Raw genomic sequence first — 14,797 nt, 5'->3', positions numbered from 1 at the left:
CTGAGCAGGCATGGTTTGGTGATTGGTGGAGTCATGTGTAATCCACTGCTGATTGCTGGTCCTGAGCAAGACTATCTGTGTGTTTACCTCCACTGAGTTTGAGATTCAGTAGTGCTAAAATTACATGTTCTAACGAATTAGAGAATATTATGTGCACTGCAATACCCCTTTTAACTTTTTGAATTTGCCCCAGCAAATAAGTAAATACAACAGCAGCACTGCTTAAAATTCTTAGCCGGCAAAGGTAATGAATGTATTTGCCTGCTAATAAAGAATATATATGAATTTTAAGCAGGGCTGCTGTATTTAGTTGTTAAAACGCAAGTCCCAAACAAACAGGGAATCAAGCACTCTTTCTTTCCTATGAAATGGAGAGTCCACAACGTCATTCCAATTACTAGTGGGATATTCAACTCCTGGCCAGTAGGAGGAGGCAAAGAGCACCTCAGCAAAGCTGTAACTGCCTTACCCATAACCCCCAGTCATTCTCTTTGCCTCTGTCAATGGAGGTTGTGCGAAGTTGGTGTCTGAAGAATTTAAATTTTTTTATGGGTACTTTTCCCTATAAGCAGGAATTGGGGTCTAGCTGCGTCCACGTCAGTCTCTTGAGTAAAAGTAGCAGTGTCTTTTAGCAGTTAAAAGTAAAGCAAAGACTTCCTCGCCGCCTTTTAACAATTTGCTACTCCTTTGTAGAAAGCCAGAGTTGGTTACTCTGTTCTTTCTTTTCCTACAGGTCCATGACAGGGAGTGATGTACCTGCCACACCTAAGAATCAGCATCTATCATGCAATTGGATCTAAGGTAAGTGCCTTTGCCTTATAGGTACAGAAGGACAGCAGCACTTTCTGATGCTTTCTGGGACATAATAATCCTTATAGTTTAAGAATTCATATTGGGGACACAATATTTGACTTAAATACAGTATGGCACTTATTACAGTATGAGCAGGCATCTTGGATAATGGATGTAAGAGTTTAATAATAAAGGATATCCTTTATTTCATAACCTATCTCTCCTTTTTTACTTCTATGATGGGAGGTTTATTTTATTGCTAATAGCCTGGATAACTCTTGTGGGCTTATTTTCTTGGTGCTTAAAACGGGAAAGCCGTTTTTTAAACTGACAGGCACTTTCGCACATTTTTTTCACTGAAGAAAATATATTTGCAGCTAATATTGGACCCGCTAACGTAACCCGCACTTCCGGTTTTGCAGAGCAGTTGAGGACGATAGCGATCTTTTGCTTCAGAGCAGAAGATCTCCAGCTAGAAGTTTTCTTGTGTCTGGTTAGAGTTAATTTTCTACCCGGATCGCCTAAGAGGAGAGGAAATCTCTACAAGGAGTTCCGTTTTTTCCTCTTACTAGTGGGGTGTCTCTCTTGGCTGGTAGGAGCCTCAGGCAATCAGAGTTTTTGATGTTTATTTTTCATCTTCTACAGCCAAAATAATTAATTTGATAAATTTTACTTTACATAATATTTTATTTTTACTAGTGGGACCTTTTTACTCCATAGCATGGACTCTGAACAGAGTCAGTCCATCTCTATGGATAAATATTTATTATGCTTAGAGACCCACATTGTTCTTCCTATGCAATTTTGTTCCTCTTGCTTAGCTAAAACTTTAAAATTTATGGATAAATTACTCTCTTCTGAGCCGACTGTCTCTCAGAATAATGCTGTGCGGGACATGCCTCAGCTTTCTCCTCAAATATCCCAAGCCTTAATTGTTTCTCATACTGTGCCTTCTGTGTCCTCTCAACCACCTGGGGGTGTTCATTTACCTGGGGATTTTGCCGCTCAAATTTCTTCTGCAGTAACAGCGGCTTTGTCAGCTTTCCCTTCATCGGGTAAGCGCAAGAGAAAATCTAAACATCTGCCTGATAGAGTAAGGCTTCTGACTCTAGGTCTGCATTAGCCATTTTGTCTCGGATATCTGGTGAGAATACTTCAGTAGCTTCTGAAGGTGAGATCTCAGACTGACACTTAAGCAGAAAAATCTTCAGCTACTATAGACGTCTCTGAACCTTCGGTTGCTGTCAACCCCACAAGGTCTTCTAAATTGGATAGAGTTTATAATTCCCCATCTTCTGAGGAGGTTTTTTCTGTTCCAAGGAAGATGTCTGAAATTATTGCTCAGGAATGGGATAAGCCAGGGGTTCCTTTTTCCCCTTCCCCTGTTTTTAAAAAGATGTTTCCTGTTGCTTACTCTATTCGTGACTCATGGCGCATTGTTCCTAAAGTAGAAGGAGCTATTTCTACTCTTGCTAAGAGAACTACCATTCCTATAGAGGATATTTTTTTCTTTTAAGGACCCAATGAGCAAGAAGCTAGAGGCTTATTTAAAAAAATGTACATCCATCAGGGGTTACAGTGGCAACTGCATCTTATTAGTGCGATGCATTGTCTGATCTTATTACAGAGGAAACTACGGTAAAGGAGATCCAAGATAGGATCAAAGCTCTCAAATTGGCCAATACCTTTATCTGTGATGCCAATATGCAGATAATTCGTCTGGGAGCTAAGATGTCTAGTTTTACGGTACTAGCCCGCAGGACTCTGTGGTTAAAATCTTGGTCGGCCGATGTCTCTTTTAAGGCCAAGCTGTTGGCTTTACCTTACAAGTGAAAGACTCTGTTTAGACCTGGTCTGGCGGAGATCATTTCAGAGATTACAGGTGGAAAGGTATCTTTCCTACCTCAGGACAAGAAAAATAGAGGTCGTCAGACTTCTAATTTTCGTTCCTTGCGTAACATTAAGGGACAGAAGTCCTCCTCTTCCTCTTCAAAACCAGATCAACCAAGATCCTCTTGGAAATCCAACCAGCCCTGGAACAAGGGAAACAAAACAAGAAGCCTTCTGCTGACTCTAAATCAGCATAAAGGTTCCGCCCCCGATTCCAGTGTGGATCAGTTGGGGGGCAGGCTTTCTCTTTTTCGTCAAGCCTGGATACGTGATGCCCCAGACCCTTGGACGGTGGACATAGTATCCCAGGGTTACAGAATGAGATTCAAGTCTTGCCCTCCAAAGGGCAGATTTCTCCGGTCAAGACTATCCTCAAACCAAATAAAAGAGGCCTTCTTAAACTGCGCAAAAGGCCTATATTCTCTAGGAGTTATTGTTCCTGTCCCTCTAACAGAGCAGGGTCTAGGATTCTATTCAAATCTATTTGTGGTTCCCAAAAAGGAGGGAACTTTTCGGCCCATTCTAGACCTCAAGTGTCAACAAATTCCTCAGGGTTCCGTCCTTCAAGATGGAAACTATTTGTTCCATTCTTCCTTACAGTTTGGTACAGTTTATGATGACCATAGACCTGAAGGATGCATAACTTCATGTTTCCATTCTTAGAGAACACCATCAGTATCTGAGGTTTGACTCTCTAGACAAGCACTTCCAATTTGTTGCACTTCTATTTGGTCTGGCTACGGCTCCCAGAATATTCACAAAGGTTCTGGGGACGCTATTGGCTGTGATCAGATCCTAGGGAATTGCTGTGGTGCCTTATCTAGACGACATCTTGGTTCAGGCGTCATCTTTTCAACTAGCCCAATCTCATACAGAGATGCTGTTGTCTTTTCTACGTTCCCATGGGTGGAAGGTTAATTTGGAAAAAGTTATCTTGTTCCATCTACCAGAGTGTGTTTCCTAGGGACTATAATAGATTCCCTGTCTGAAGATTTCCCTGATGGAAATCAGAAAAAACAAAATTCTTGCTTCTGCCTTTCGTCCATCTGTGGCTCAATGCATGGAGGTAATTGGTCAGATGGTGGCATCCATGGACATCATTCCTTTTGCTCGGTTCCATCTTCAACGCTGCAACTTTGTATGCTCAGTCAAGGAAACGGAGATCATTCGGATTTATCACAGAGGATAAATCTGGATCCTCTAACAAGAGACTCTCTCGTGGTGGGTGTCACAGGAATATCTGTCTCAGGGCACTTGCTTTCTGAGACCTTCCTGGGAAATTGTGACTACGGACGCCAGCCTGTCAGGCTGGGGAGCTGTTTAAGGCCCTCTAAAGGCTCAGGGCCTGTGGGCTCGGGAAGAGTCCTATCTTTTATCCATAAACATCCTGGAGTTGAGAGCTATCTTTAATGCCCTATCAGCATTGCCTCAACTGTCGTTGGTCTGGTTTATAAGATTACAATCGGACATCACCACCTCAGTGGCTTTCATTAACCACCAGGGAGGGACTCGAAATTCCTTAGCCATGAAGGAGGTGACTCACATTCTGCAGTGGGCAGAAGCCCACGATTGTCTTCTATCTGCCATCCACATTCCAGGAGTGGACAACTGGGAAGCAGATTTTCTAAGCAGACAGACCTTTCATCCTGGGGAGTGGACTCTCCATCCGGAAGTGTTCTCTCAGATATCCCTTAAGTGGGGGGTTCCAGAGTTGAATCTAATGACTTCCCACCAAAACGCCTAGGTTCCAAAGTACGGTTCAAAGTCAAGAGATCCTCAGGCCGTTCTGATAGATGCTCTAGCGATTCCTTGGATGTTCTCTCTGGCATATCTGTTTCCTCCTTTTGCTCTCCTTCCACAAGTCATTGCTCATATTAAACAGGAGAGAGCATTGGTGATCCTAATAGTTCCTGCATGGCCTCACATGATCTTGTTTGCGGATCTGGTACGGATGTCATCTCTACCTCCTTGTAGGTTACCTCTGAGGAAGGACCTTCTTATTCAGGGTCCTTTCCTCCATCCAAACCTAGATTCTCTGAAGCTGACTGCTTGGAGATTAAACGCCTAATTCTGTCTAGACGTGGTTTTTCTGAAGCGGTCATTGAAACTATGATTCAGGCTCGAAAACTGGTTACTCGCAAGATTTACCATTAGATATGGTGTAAATATCTTTATTGGTGTGAATCTAAAGAGTTCTCCTGGAGCCGGGTGAGGATTCCACGGATTTTGTCTTTTCTTCAGGATGGCCTGCATAAGGGTTTATCGGTCAGTACCCTAAAGGGTCAAATTTCTGTGTTATCTATCCTTTTGCACAAACGTCTGTCAGACTTACCAGATGTTCAGGCTTTTGTTCAGGCCCTGGTTAGAATCAGGCCTGTGTTTAAACCTGTTGCTCCGTTTGAGCCAATGCATGCTGTTGATATAAAGTTGTTATCTTGGAAGGTTTTGTTTCTCCTTGCTATTTCTTCCACTTGCAGAGTCTCTGAACTTTCAGCTCTGCAGTGTGATTCCCTGTATCTTATTTTTCATGCAGATAAGGAAGTCCTTCGTACTAAATTGGGGTTTCTCCCTAAGGTGGTGTCGGATCGAAACATTAATCAGGAAATTGTTGTTCCTTATTTTTGTCCTAATCTTTCTTCTAATAAGGAATATCTTTTACATAACTTGGATGTTGTGCGGACTCTAAAATTTTACTTACAAGCCACTAAAGATTTTCAGCATTCTTCTGCCCTGTTTGTGGTTTTCTCTGGAAAGCCTAAGGGTCAGAAGGCCACTTCTTCTATTCTGTCTCTTTGTTTGAGAAGTTTGGTTCATTTAGCTTATGAGACTGCTGGACAGCAGCCTCTTGAGAGAATTACGGCTCATTCAACTAGGGTTGTCTCCTCCTCTTGGGCTTTCAAAAATGAATCTTCTGTGGATCAGATTTGCAAGGCGGTTATATGGTCCTCTCTGCATTCTTTTTACAAATTTGATACTTTTGCCTCGGCTGAGGCCTCTTTTGGGAGAAAGGTTCTTCAAGCGGTGGTGAATTCCGTTTAGGTCCATTTTCCATTTCCTTCGGCTGAATGACTGGGGGTTATGGGTAAGGCAGTTACACTTACCAGCTTTGCTGGGGTGCTCTTTGCCTCCTTCTGTTGGTCAGGAGTTAAATATCCCACTAGTAATTGGAATGACGTCGTGGACTCTCCATGTCCGGAAAGAAAGAAATTTATCAGGTATGCGTAAATTTTGTTTTCTCTTGTTAAGTGTATCCAGTCCACGGATCATCCATTACTTGTGGGATATTCTCCTTCCCAACAGGAAGTTGCAAGAGGATCACCCACAGCAGAGCTGCTATATAGCTCCTCCCCTCACTGCCATATCCAGTCATTCTCTTGCAACTCTCAACTAAGATGGAGGTCATAAGAGGACTGTGGTGTTTTATACTTAGTTTATTTCTTCAATCAAAAGTTTGTTATTTTTAAATGGTACCGGAGTGTACTGTTTATCTCAGGCAGTATTTAGAAGAAGAATCTGCCTGCGTTTTCTATGATCTTAGCAGAAGTAACTAAGATCCTTTGCTGTTCTCACATATTCTGAGGAGTGAGGTAACTTCAGAGGGGGAATAGCGTGCAGGTTTTCCTGCAATAAGGTATGTGCAGTTAAAATATTTTTCTAGGGATGGAATTTGCTAGAAAATGCTGCTGATACCGAAGTAATGTAAGTAAAGCCTTAAATGCAGTGATAGCGACTGGTATCAGGCTTATTAATAGAGATACATACTCTTATAAAAGTGTATTTTAAAACGTTTGCTGGCATGTTTAATCGTTTTTTACATATGTTTGGTGATAAAACTTATTGGGGCCTAGTTTTTTTCCACATGGCTGGCTTGAATTTTGCCTAGAAACAGTTCCTGGAGGCTTCCCACTGTTGTAATATGAGTGGGAGGGGCCTATTTTGGCATTTTTTTGCACAGCAAAAATTACAGACACAGACATCCAGCTTCCTGCATGATCCAGGACTTCTCTGAAGGGCTCAAACGGCTTCAAAAGTCGTATTGAGGGAGGTAAAAAGCCACAGTAGAGCTGTGGCAGTTGTTGTGACTGTTTAAAAAACGTTTTTGTCATTTGTTATTCCGTTTTTGGTATTAAGGGGTTAATCATCCATTTGCAAGTGGGTGCAATGCTCTGCTAACTTGTTACATACACTGTAAAAATTTCGTTAGTGTAACTGCATTTTTTCACTGTTATTTCAAAATTTGGGAAAATTTGTGTTTCTTATAGGCGCAGTAACGTTTTTTATATTGCTTGTAAACTTGTTTTAAAGTGTTTTCCAAGCTTGCTAGTCTCATTGCTAGTCTGTTTAAACATGTCTGACACAGAGGAACCTACTTGTTCATTATGTTTGAAAGCCATGGTGGAGCCCCATAGGAGAATGTGTACTAAATGTATTGATTTCACCTTAAACAGTAAAGATCAGTCTTTATCTATAAAATAATTATCACCAGAGGGTTCTGTCGAGGGGGAAGTTATGCCGACTAACTCTCCCCACGTGTCAGACCCTTCGCCTCCCGCTCAGGGGACGCACGCTAATATGGCGCCAATTACATCAGGAACGCCCATAGCGATTACCTTGCAGGACATGGCTGCAATCATGAATAATACCCTGTCAGAGGTATTTTCTAGATTGCCTGAATTAAGAGGCAAGCGCGATAGCTCTGGGGTTAGGAGAGATACAGAGCGCGCAAATGCTGTTAGAGCCATGTCTGATACTGCGTCACAGTATGCAGAACATGAGGACGGAGAGCTTCAGTCTGTGGTGACATCTCTGACTCGGGGAAACCTGATTCTAAGACCGCGAGGCCTAGCGGTGGCTCCGTATCTAGACGACATCCTGATACAGGCGTCAAGCTTTTAAATTGCCAAGTCTCATACAGAGATAGTTCTGGCATTTCTGAGGTCGCATGGGTGGAAGCTTCTAAATGCTTGCCGTGTCCTTCATTCCATTCCACGCCCGTCAGTGGCTCAGTGCATGGAAGTAATCGGCTTAATGGTAGCGGCAATGGACATAGTGCCATTTGCGCGCCTGCATCTCAGACCGCTGCAATTATGCATGCTAAGTCAGTGGAATGGGGATTACTCAGATGTGTTCCCTCTACTAAATCTGGATCAAGAGACCAGAGATTCTCTTCTCTGGTGGCTTTCTCGGGTCCATCTGTCCAAGGGTATGACCTTTCGCAGGCCAGATTGGACGATTGTAACAACAGATGCCAGCCTTCTAGGTTGGGGCGCAGTCTGGAACTCCCTGAAGGCTCAGGGATCGTGGTCTCAGGAGGAGAAACTCCTCCCAATAAATATTCTGGAGTTAAGAGCAATATTCAGTGCTCTTCTAGCTTGGCCTCAGTTAGCAACACTGAGGTTCATCAGATTTCAGTCGGACAACATCACGACTGTGGCTTACATCAACCATCAAGGGGGAACCAGGAGTTCCCTAGCGATGTTAGAAGTCTCAAAGATAATTCGCTGGGCAGAGTCTCACTCTTGCCACCTGTCAGCGATCCACATCCCAGGCGTAGAGAACTGGGAGGCGGATTTTCTAAGTCGTCAGACTTTTCATCCGGGGGAGTGGAAACTCCATCCGGAGGTGTTTGCTCAACTGATCCATCGTTGGGGCAAACCAGAACTGGATCTCATGGCGTCTCGCCAGAACGCCAAGCTTCCTTGTTACGGATCCAGGTCCAGGGACCCGGGAGCAACGCTGATAGATGCTCTAGCAGCTCCTTGGTTCTTCAACCTGGCCTATGTGTTTCCACCGTTTCCTCTGCTCCCTCGACTGATTGCCAAAATCAAACAGGAGAGAGCATCAGTGATTCTGATAGCGCCTGCGTGGCCACGCAGGACCTGGTATGCAGACCTAGTGGACATGTCATCTCTTCCACCATGGACTCTGCCTCTGAGGCAGGACCTTCTAATACAAGGTCCTTTCAATCATCCAAATCTACTTTCTCTGAGACTGACTGCATGGAGATTGAACGCTTGATTCTATCAAGGCGTGGCTTCTCCGAGTCAGTCATTGATACCTTAATACAGGCTCGGAAGCTTGTCATCAGGAAAATCTGCCATAAGATATGGCGTAAATATCTTTATTGGTGTGAATCCAAGAGTTACTCATGGAGTAAGGTTAGGATTCCTAGGATATTGTCCTTTCTCCAAGAGGGTTTGGACAAAGGCTTATCAGCTAGTTCTTTAAAAGGACAGATCTCTGCTCTGTCTATTCTTTTGCACAAGCGTCTGGCAGAAGTTCCAGACGTCCAGGCATTTTGTCAGGCTTTGGTTAGGATTAAGCCTGTGTTTAAAACTGTTGCTCCCCCGTGGAGCTTAAACTTGGTTCTTAAAGTTCTTCAGGGAGTTCCGTTTGAACCCCTTCATTCCATTGATATTAAACTTTTATCTTGGAAAGTTCTGTTTTTGATGGCTATTTCCTCGGCTCGAAGAGTCTCTGAGTTATCTGCCTTACATTGTGATTCTCCTTATCTGATTTTTCATTCAGACAAGGTAGTTCTGCGTACCAAACCTGGGTTTTTACCTAAGGTGGTTTCTAACAGGAATATCAATCAAGAGATTGTTGTTCCATCATTGTGTCCTAATCCTTCTTCAAAGAAGGAACGTCTTTTGCATAATCTGGACGTAGTCCATGCCTTGAAGTTTTACTTACAGGCTACTAAAGATTTTCGTCAAACATCTGCCCTGTTTGTCTTTTACTCTGGACAGAGGAGAGGTCAAAAAGCTTCGGAGCATAATACGCTTAGCCTATGAGACTGCTGGACAGCAGCCCCCTGAAAGGATTACAGCTCTTTCTACTAGAGCTGTGGCTTCCACCTGGGCCTTTAAAAATGAGGCCTCTGTTGAACAGATTTGCAAGAGTGTGACTTGGTCTTCGCTTCACACCTTTTGAAAATTTTACAAATTTGACACTTTTGCTTCTTCGGAGGCTGTTTTTGGGAGAAAGGTTCTACAGGCAGTGGTTCCTTCCATTTAAGTTCCTGCCTTGTCCCTCCCATCATCCGTGTACTTTAGCTTTGGTATTGGTATCCCACAAGTAATGGATGATCCGTGGACTGGATACACTTAACAAGAGAAAACATAATTTATGCTTACCTGATAAATTTATTTCTCTTGTAGTTTATCCAGTCCACTGCCCGCCCTGTCCTTTTAAGGCAGGTCTAAATTTTAATTAAACTACAGTCACCACTGCACCCTATGGGTTTCTCCTTTCTCGTCTTGTTTCGGTCGAATGACTGGATATGGCAGTGAGGGGAGGAGCTATATAGCAGCTCTGCTGTGGGTGATCCTCTTGCAACTTCCTGTTGGGAAGGAGAATATCCCACAAGTAATGGATGATCCGTGGACTGGATACACTACAAGAGAAATAAATTGATCAGGTAAGCATAAATTATGTTTTTGTCAAAAAATTGTTCAAGAATATATTTAAGATTTTGACAACAGATTTTTCCAACAGTGAATTAGAACAAAAGAAAACACAGTTGTGCTCATAAGTTTACATACCCTGACAGAATTGATGAATTCTTGGCCATTTTTCAGAGAATATGAATCATAACACAAAAACTTTTCTTTCACTCATGGTTAGTGTTTGGCTGAAGCCATTTATTATCAATTAATTGTGTTTACTCGTTTTAAATCATAATAAAACACGTACTTTTTAAAAGTTATGAGCACAACTGTATACAACCCATACCAACAATAAAAAAATATATATATATATATATATATAAGAAAATAATTAGTGACATCACTATGGAGACCATAATAATAGTAGAAATGGGAAACCTGCAACACTCAACTAGAGGGCAGCCCCACCTCATATTAAGTGGGTATATGCTGTCATAGTAGAGACCGGGATCTATGCAGTCCCCCAATCTCACTACAATTAAGGAGATATCACTTTAAGATACAAAGGTTTATGTTGTTATAGCAACATAACTTATCTTAAAGTTGTGACATCACTGTCATTATTTTCTTATATATGTTTTTGATTGTTGGTATGGGTTGTATATTTACTTTTGTTCTAACTCACTGAAAAATCTCTTGCCAAGATTTAAAATAAATTCTTGTACTTTTTTTGACAAAAGTGCTTGATTCCCTGTCTTTTTTGGGACGTGTGTTTAACATACTGTATATACGTCTATTTCTTTCTTCTTTTTTTGGTACAATATTATTAATAAGGTTCTGCACCATTTATATTGAATTTTATTTTTCTTGTTTATATTATTATATTTTTTCTGTTTCTCCATTCCTTATATTGTGTATTTAGTTGTTTGCTGTGATATAGTGCTGTCTCTGGGCCCGATTATCTAAAGTTCTCCGCTTTGGCGAGATTATCTAACACATCTTGTCAGTCCTGCAACGCACCTCAAATCATTTTAGAAAGGCAAATTTTAATTTGAGAGTTGTTTATTTAGCTATGTAGGATTCTGAATGGGAAGGAGAGACCCCTATGTAACAATATAATGCTCAGAAAAAGCCTCCAAAGATTTTCTCTCCATGCTGACGAGCTTTTGATCATTAGGCCCTCTGTATTGGCCCCTACAGCTGGCACACATTCACTCTATGCATAGATGGTGATTGTTTCTTATTTTCTTAAAGGGACAGTCTACACCAGAATTTTTATTGTTTAAAAAGATAGATAATCCCTTTATTACCCAATCCCCAGATTTTTCATAACTAACACAGCTATATTAATATATATTTTACATCTGTGATTACCTTGTATCTAAGCCTCTGCAAACTACCTCCTTATCTCAGTGCTTTTGACAGACAAGCAGATTAGCCTATCAGTGCAGACTCCTAAATAACTCCACAGGAGTGAGCACAATGTTATCTATATGACACACATGACCTAGTACTGTCTAACTGTGAAAAACTTTCAAAATGCTCTGAGCTAAGAGGCGGTTTTAACGGTTTAGAAATCAGTTTGAGCCTAGCTAGGTTTAGCTTTTAAAAAATTACCACCAAGGGAACAAAGCAAATGTATTGATAAAAGTCAATTGGAAAGTTGATTAAAATTACATGCCCTATCTGAATCATAAAAGTTTAATTTTGACTAGACTGTCCCTTTAAGGTTTTAAATTTGTGGGTCTAGTAAACCTTAACAACTCATCATAATTATGGGTTGATATAAATTGGTGTATGACAGATTTATATTGTTGCACATTTCCTACCTGAAAAGGGGCTGCATCACATTGAGAAGCAACACATTTCAGCTACCTCCTTTGTTAAACCATATACTACAGAAAATTTCCATCATTTTAAAGGGACACTGAACCCAATTTTTTTCTTTCATGATTCAGATAGAGCAGCAATTTTAAGCAACTTTCTAATTTTACTCGTATTATCAATATTTCTTCGTTTTCTTGGTATCTTTATTTGAAAAAGCAGGAATGTAAGCATACAGGCTGACCCATCTTTGGTTCAGCACCTGGGTTGTGCTTGCTGATTGGGGGCTTAATGTAGCCACTAATCAGCAAGCGCTATCCAGGGTGCTGAACAAAAATGGGCCAGCTGCTATGCTTACATTCCTGCTTTTTCAAATAAAGATACCAAGAGAACAAAAAAAATTGAAAATAGGAGTAAATTAGAAAGTTGCTTAAAGGGCCATGATACCCTAATGTTGAAACACTTGAATGTGATGCAGCATAGCTGTTAAAAGACGACTAGAAAATATCACCTGAACATCTCTATGTAAAAAAGAAAGATATTTTTCCTCAATGTCCTAAGTATTCACACCCCATTGTAAAGGACTTTAAGCAGCAAATCAGTATGCCTGTCCTGGGACATGCAAGGAGTGAGCCTCATGCACTCTTGTGTTATTTCCCTATTCAGTGTAAGGAAGTTTACAATGAAATCTCATGAGAGTTAAGTGAAATCTCATGAGATCACAGTAAAAGAGTTCATGACCTCAGCACTGCTGATGCTAATTGGCTGCAGTTAATTTCTTCATTATTTTTATTATTATTTTTTACCTGCAGCTGGACAGCAACTGAAGTATAACTTTTTACACAGAACTTACTCTGGTGAGTTGGGGAAATTGTGAGGTAAAATATCTTCCTTTTGTACATAGAGATGCTCAGGTGATATTTTCCTGTGAGCTTTTTACAGTTATACTGCATCAGTTTCAAGTGATTTAGTATATGAGTATTATGTCCCTTTAAAACTGCCTACTCTATCTGAATCATGAAATAAAAAAAATGTATTCAGTATCCCTTAAAGTTGACCTTTATAAACCTAATTGTTCAGAAGATGTCCAGAATGTGTGCATGCTTCAAATGCAAGTTGTTTTCTTTTTTGCAGGCCTTACAGAGTCATGTGATGATGCTGTACAATATGCAATGGGTTTATAAGAATGTGCAAAGAGACCAACAAACTCATGGGATTCTTAACCCTACTCTGCAATGATCTGTCTGACAAATGCCTCTTCTCCCGTAACTCCACAATAGGGACAACATGCAATGAATGGAATGGCAGACGGGTAATGCCAAGTATGGAGCGCAGCTCGGTCTGCATATAACAGCCAAATATGGACTGCAAGGAGAAATGCATCTCCTGGAAAAAAAGAAAAAAAAACTGGAATTATTATTTTTGAGATAAAAATAAAGCATGTTAGCTTAAAAAAAAAAATATATATATATAAATATAAATATATGTATAGCTATATACCTATTTAAAAAAAAAAAAGGAAAAAGCATACACTAATTGCTATTATGTTCCTAAAGGGGGAAAAACAAATTGTTGATCCCTAAACACGCATGTGTTGCTGTGGCTTTCTCCTTTAAATGGCCCTCAAGGAACTCTTATGGACAATCATGCTTCAAGAGTGATGCAGAGAGTCTTCTTCAGAGAATGCACTATTCTGATGATGAGAGACACCCACAGATATGCGCACAGGGGTTGCCTCATATTTCTTTTTGTAAAATATGTATTTATGTGCAATTTTTTTTATTTTATTTTGTAAATAGGTTTTCTCCCTTCTCTCTTTCAACTTGTAATAAAACAGGCTTTTTACCACTGTTGTGCCCTGCAAAATGTAAGGACAATTTTAATTGATGATATATGGTAGTAGTTGGGTCAAAGGAAAGAGTGTATGTTAGTAAAATTTGATTATACAATCAAGAGAGAGAGGTTTCTCTGACCATAATACGATTCTTCCAATCAATATTATCTTTGTATATACAGGACTAGCATATGTATACATCAGGGAGCTCTAAATAACATCGAACCACTCACCCCTTTGCATGCCTTTTTTTTCTAACACCTGAGACCTCATATCTGAGCCCTTGTAACTTTTTTTGTGCAATATTTTCATTTTTTAAGAATTTTTATTAGCATTATTATGAGTGTACCTTTACTTTTCAATGTATCTGTGATGTGTTTTGTGACACTTATTTTTGTTTTGCGTAACAGTTAACCAGAGCTCTGAGGTTGCTGTAATCATTCTAGTGTAAATCGCAATTGCGCCCACATGTTCGCATTTACTTTCAACTTGTAATATCAGTGTTCCTTCTGACACGTGCAAATAGCTGCGATAAACCTGATTTCTCCAACATTGGTGTGTCCGGTCCACGGCGTCATCCTTACTTGTGGGAATATCTCTTCCCCAACAGGAAATGGCAGAGAGTCCCAGCAAAGCTGGCCATATAGTCCCTCCTAGGCTCCGCCCACCCCAGTCATTCTCTTTGCCGTTGCACAGGCAACATCTCCACAGAGATGGTTAAGAGTATGTGGTGTTTAGTTGTAGTTTTTTTTATTCTACTATCAAGAGTTTGTTATTTTAAAATAGTGCTGGTATGTACTATTTACTCTGAAACAGAAAAAGATGAAGAATTCTGTTTGTGAGAGGAAGATGATTTTAGCAGACAGTAACTAAAATCCTTTGCTGTTTCCACATAGGACTGTTGAGATGAAGTAACTTCAGTTGGGGGAAACAGTTAGCAGACTTTTCTGCTTAAGGTATGACTAGCCATATTTCTAACAAGACTGTGTAATGCTGGAAGGCTGTCATTTCCCCTCATGGGGACCGGTAAGCCATTTTCTTAGTCTCAAGCAGAATAAAGGGCTTAAAA

At 40.7% G+C, this 14,797-nt stretch overlaps 1 protein-coding gene across 1 annotated transcript in view; it reads left to right on the top strand.

Moving 5' to 3' along the window:
* ARHGEF11 (Rho guanine nucleotide exchange factor 11) overlaps positions 1 to 13,760 on the top strand; it is a 497,471-nt gene extending 483,711 nt beyond the window's left edge. The window contains exon 39 of the mRNA XM_053719923.1: positions 13,029 to 13,760. Coding sequence (XP_053575898.1) covers positions 13,029 to 13,078 — 50 coding nt within the window. The 3' untranslated portion in view covers positions 13,079 to 13,760. The remainder of the gene's footprint in view (positions 1 to 13,028) is intronic.
* Positions 13,761 to 14,797: the final 1,037 nt, after the last annotated feature.

Source organism: Bombina bombina, chromosome 1 (genome assembly GCF_027579735.1).
Source record: "Bombina bombina isolate aBomBom1 chromosome 1, aBomBom1.pri, whole genome shotgun sequence".
NCBI lineage: Eukaryota > Metazoa > Chordata > Amphibia > Anura > Bombinatoridae > Bombina > Bombina bombina.
Note: the sequence above shows the minus strand (reverse complement) of the source record. Positions and strands in the feature narration are given on the sequence as shown.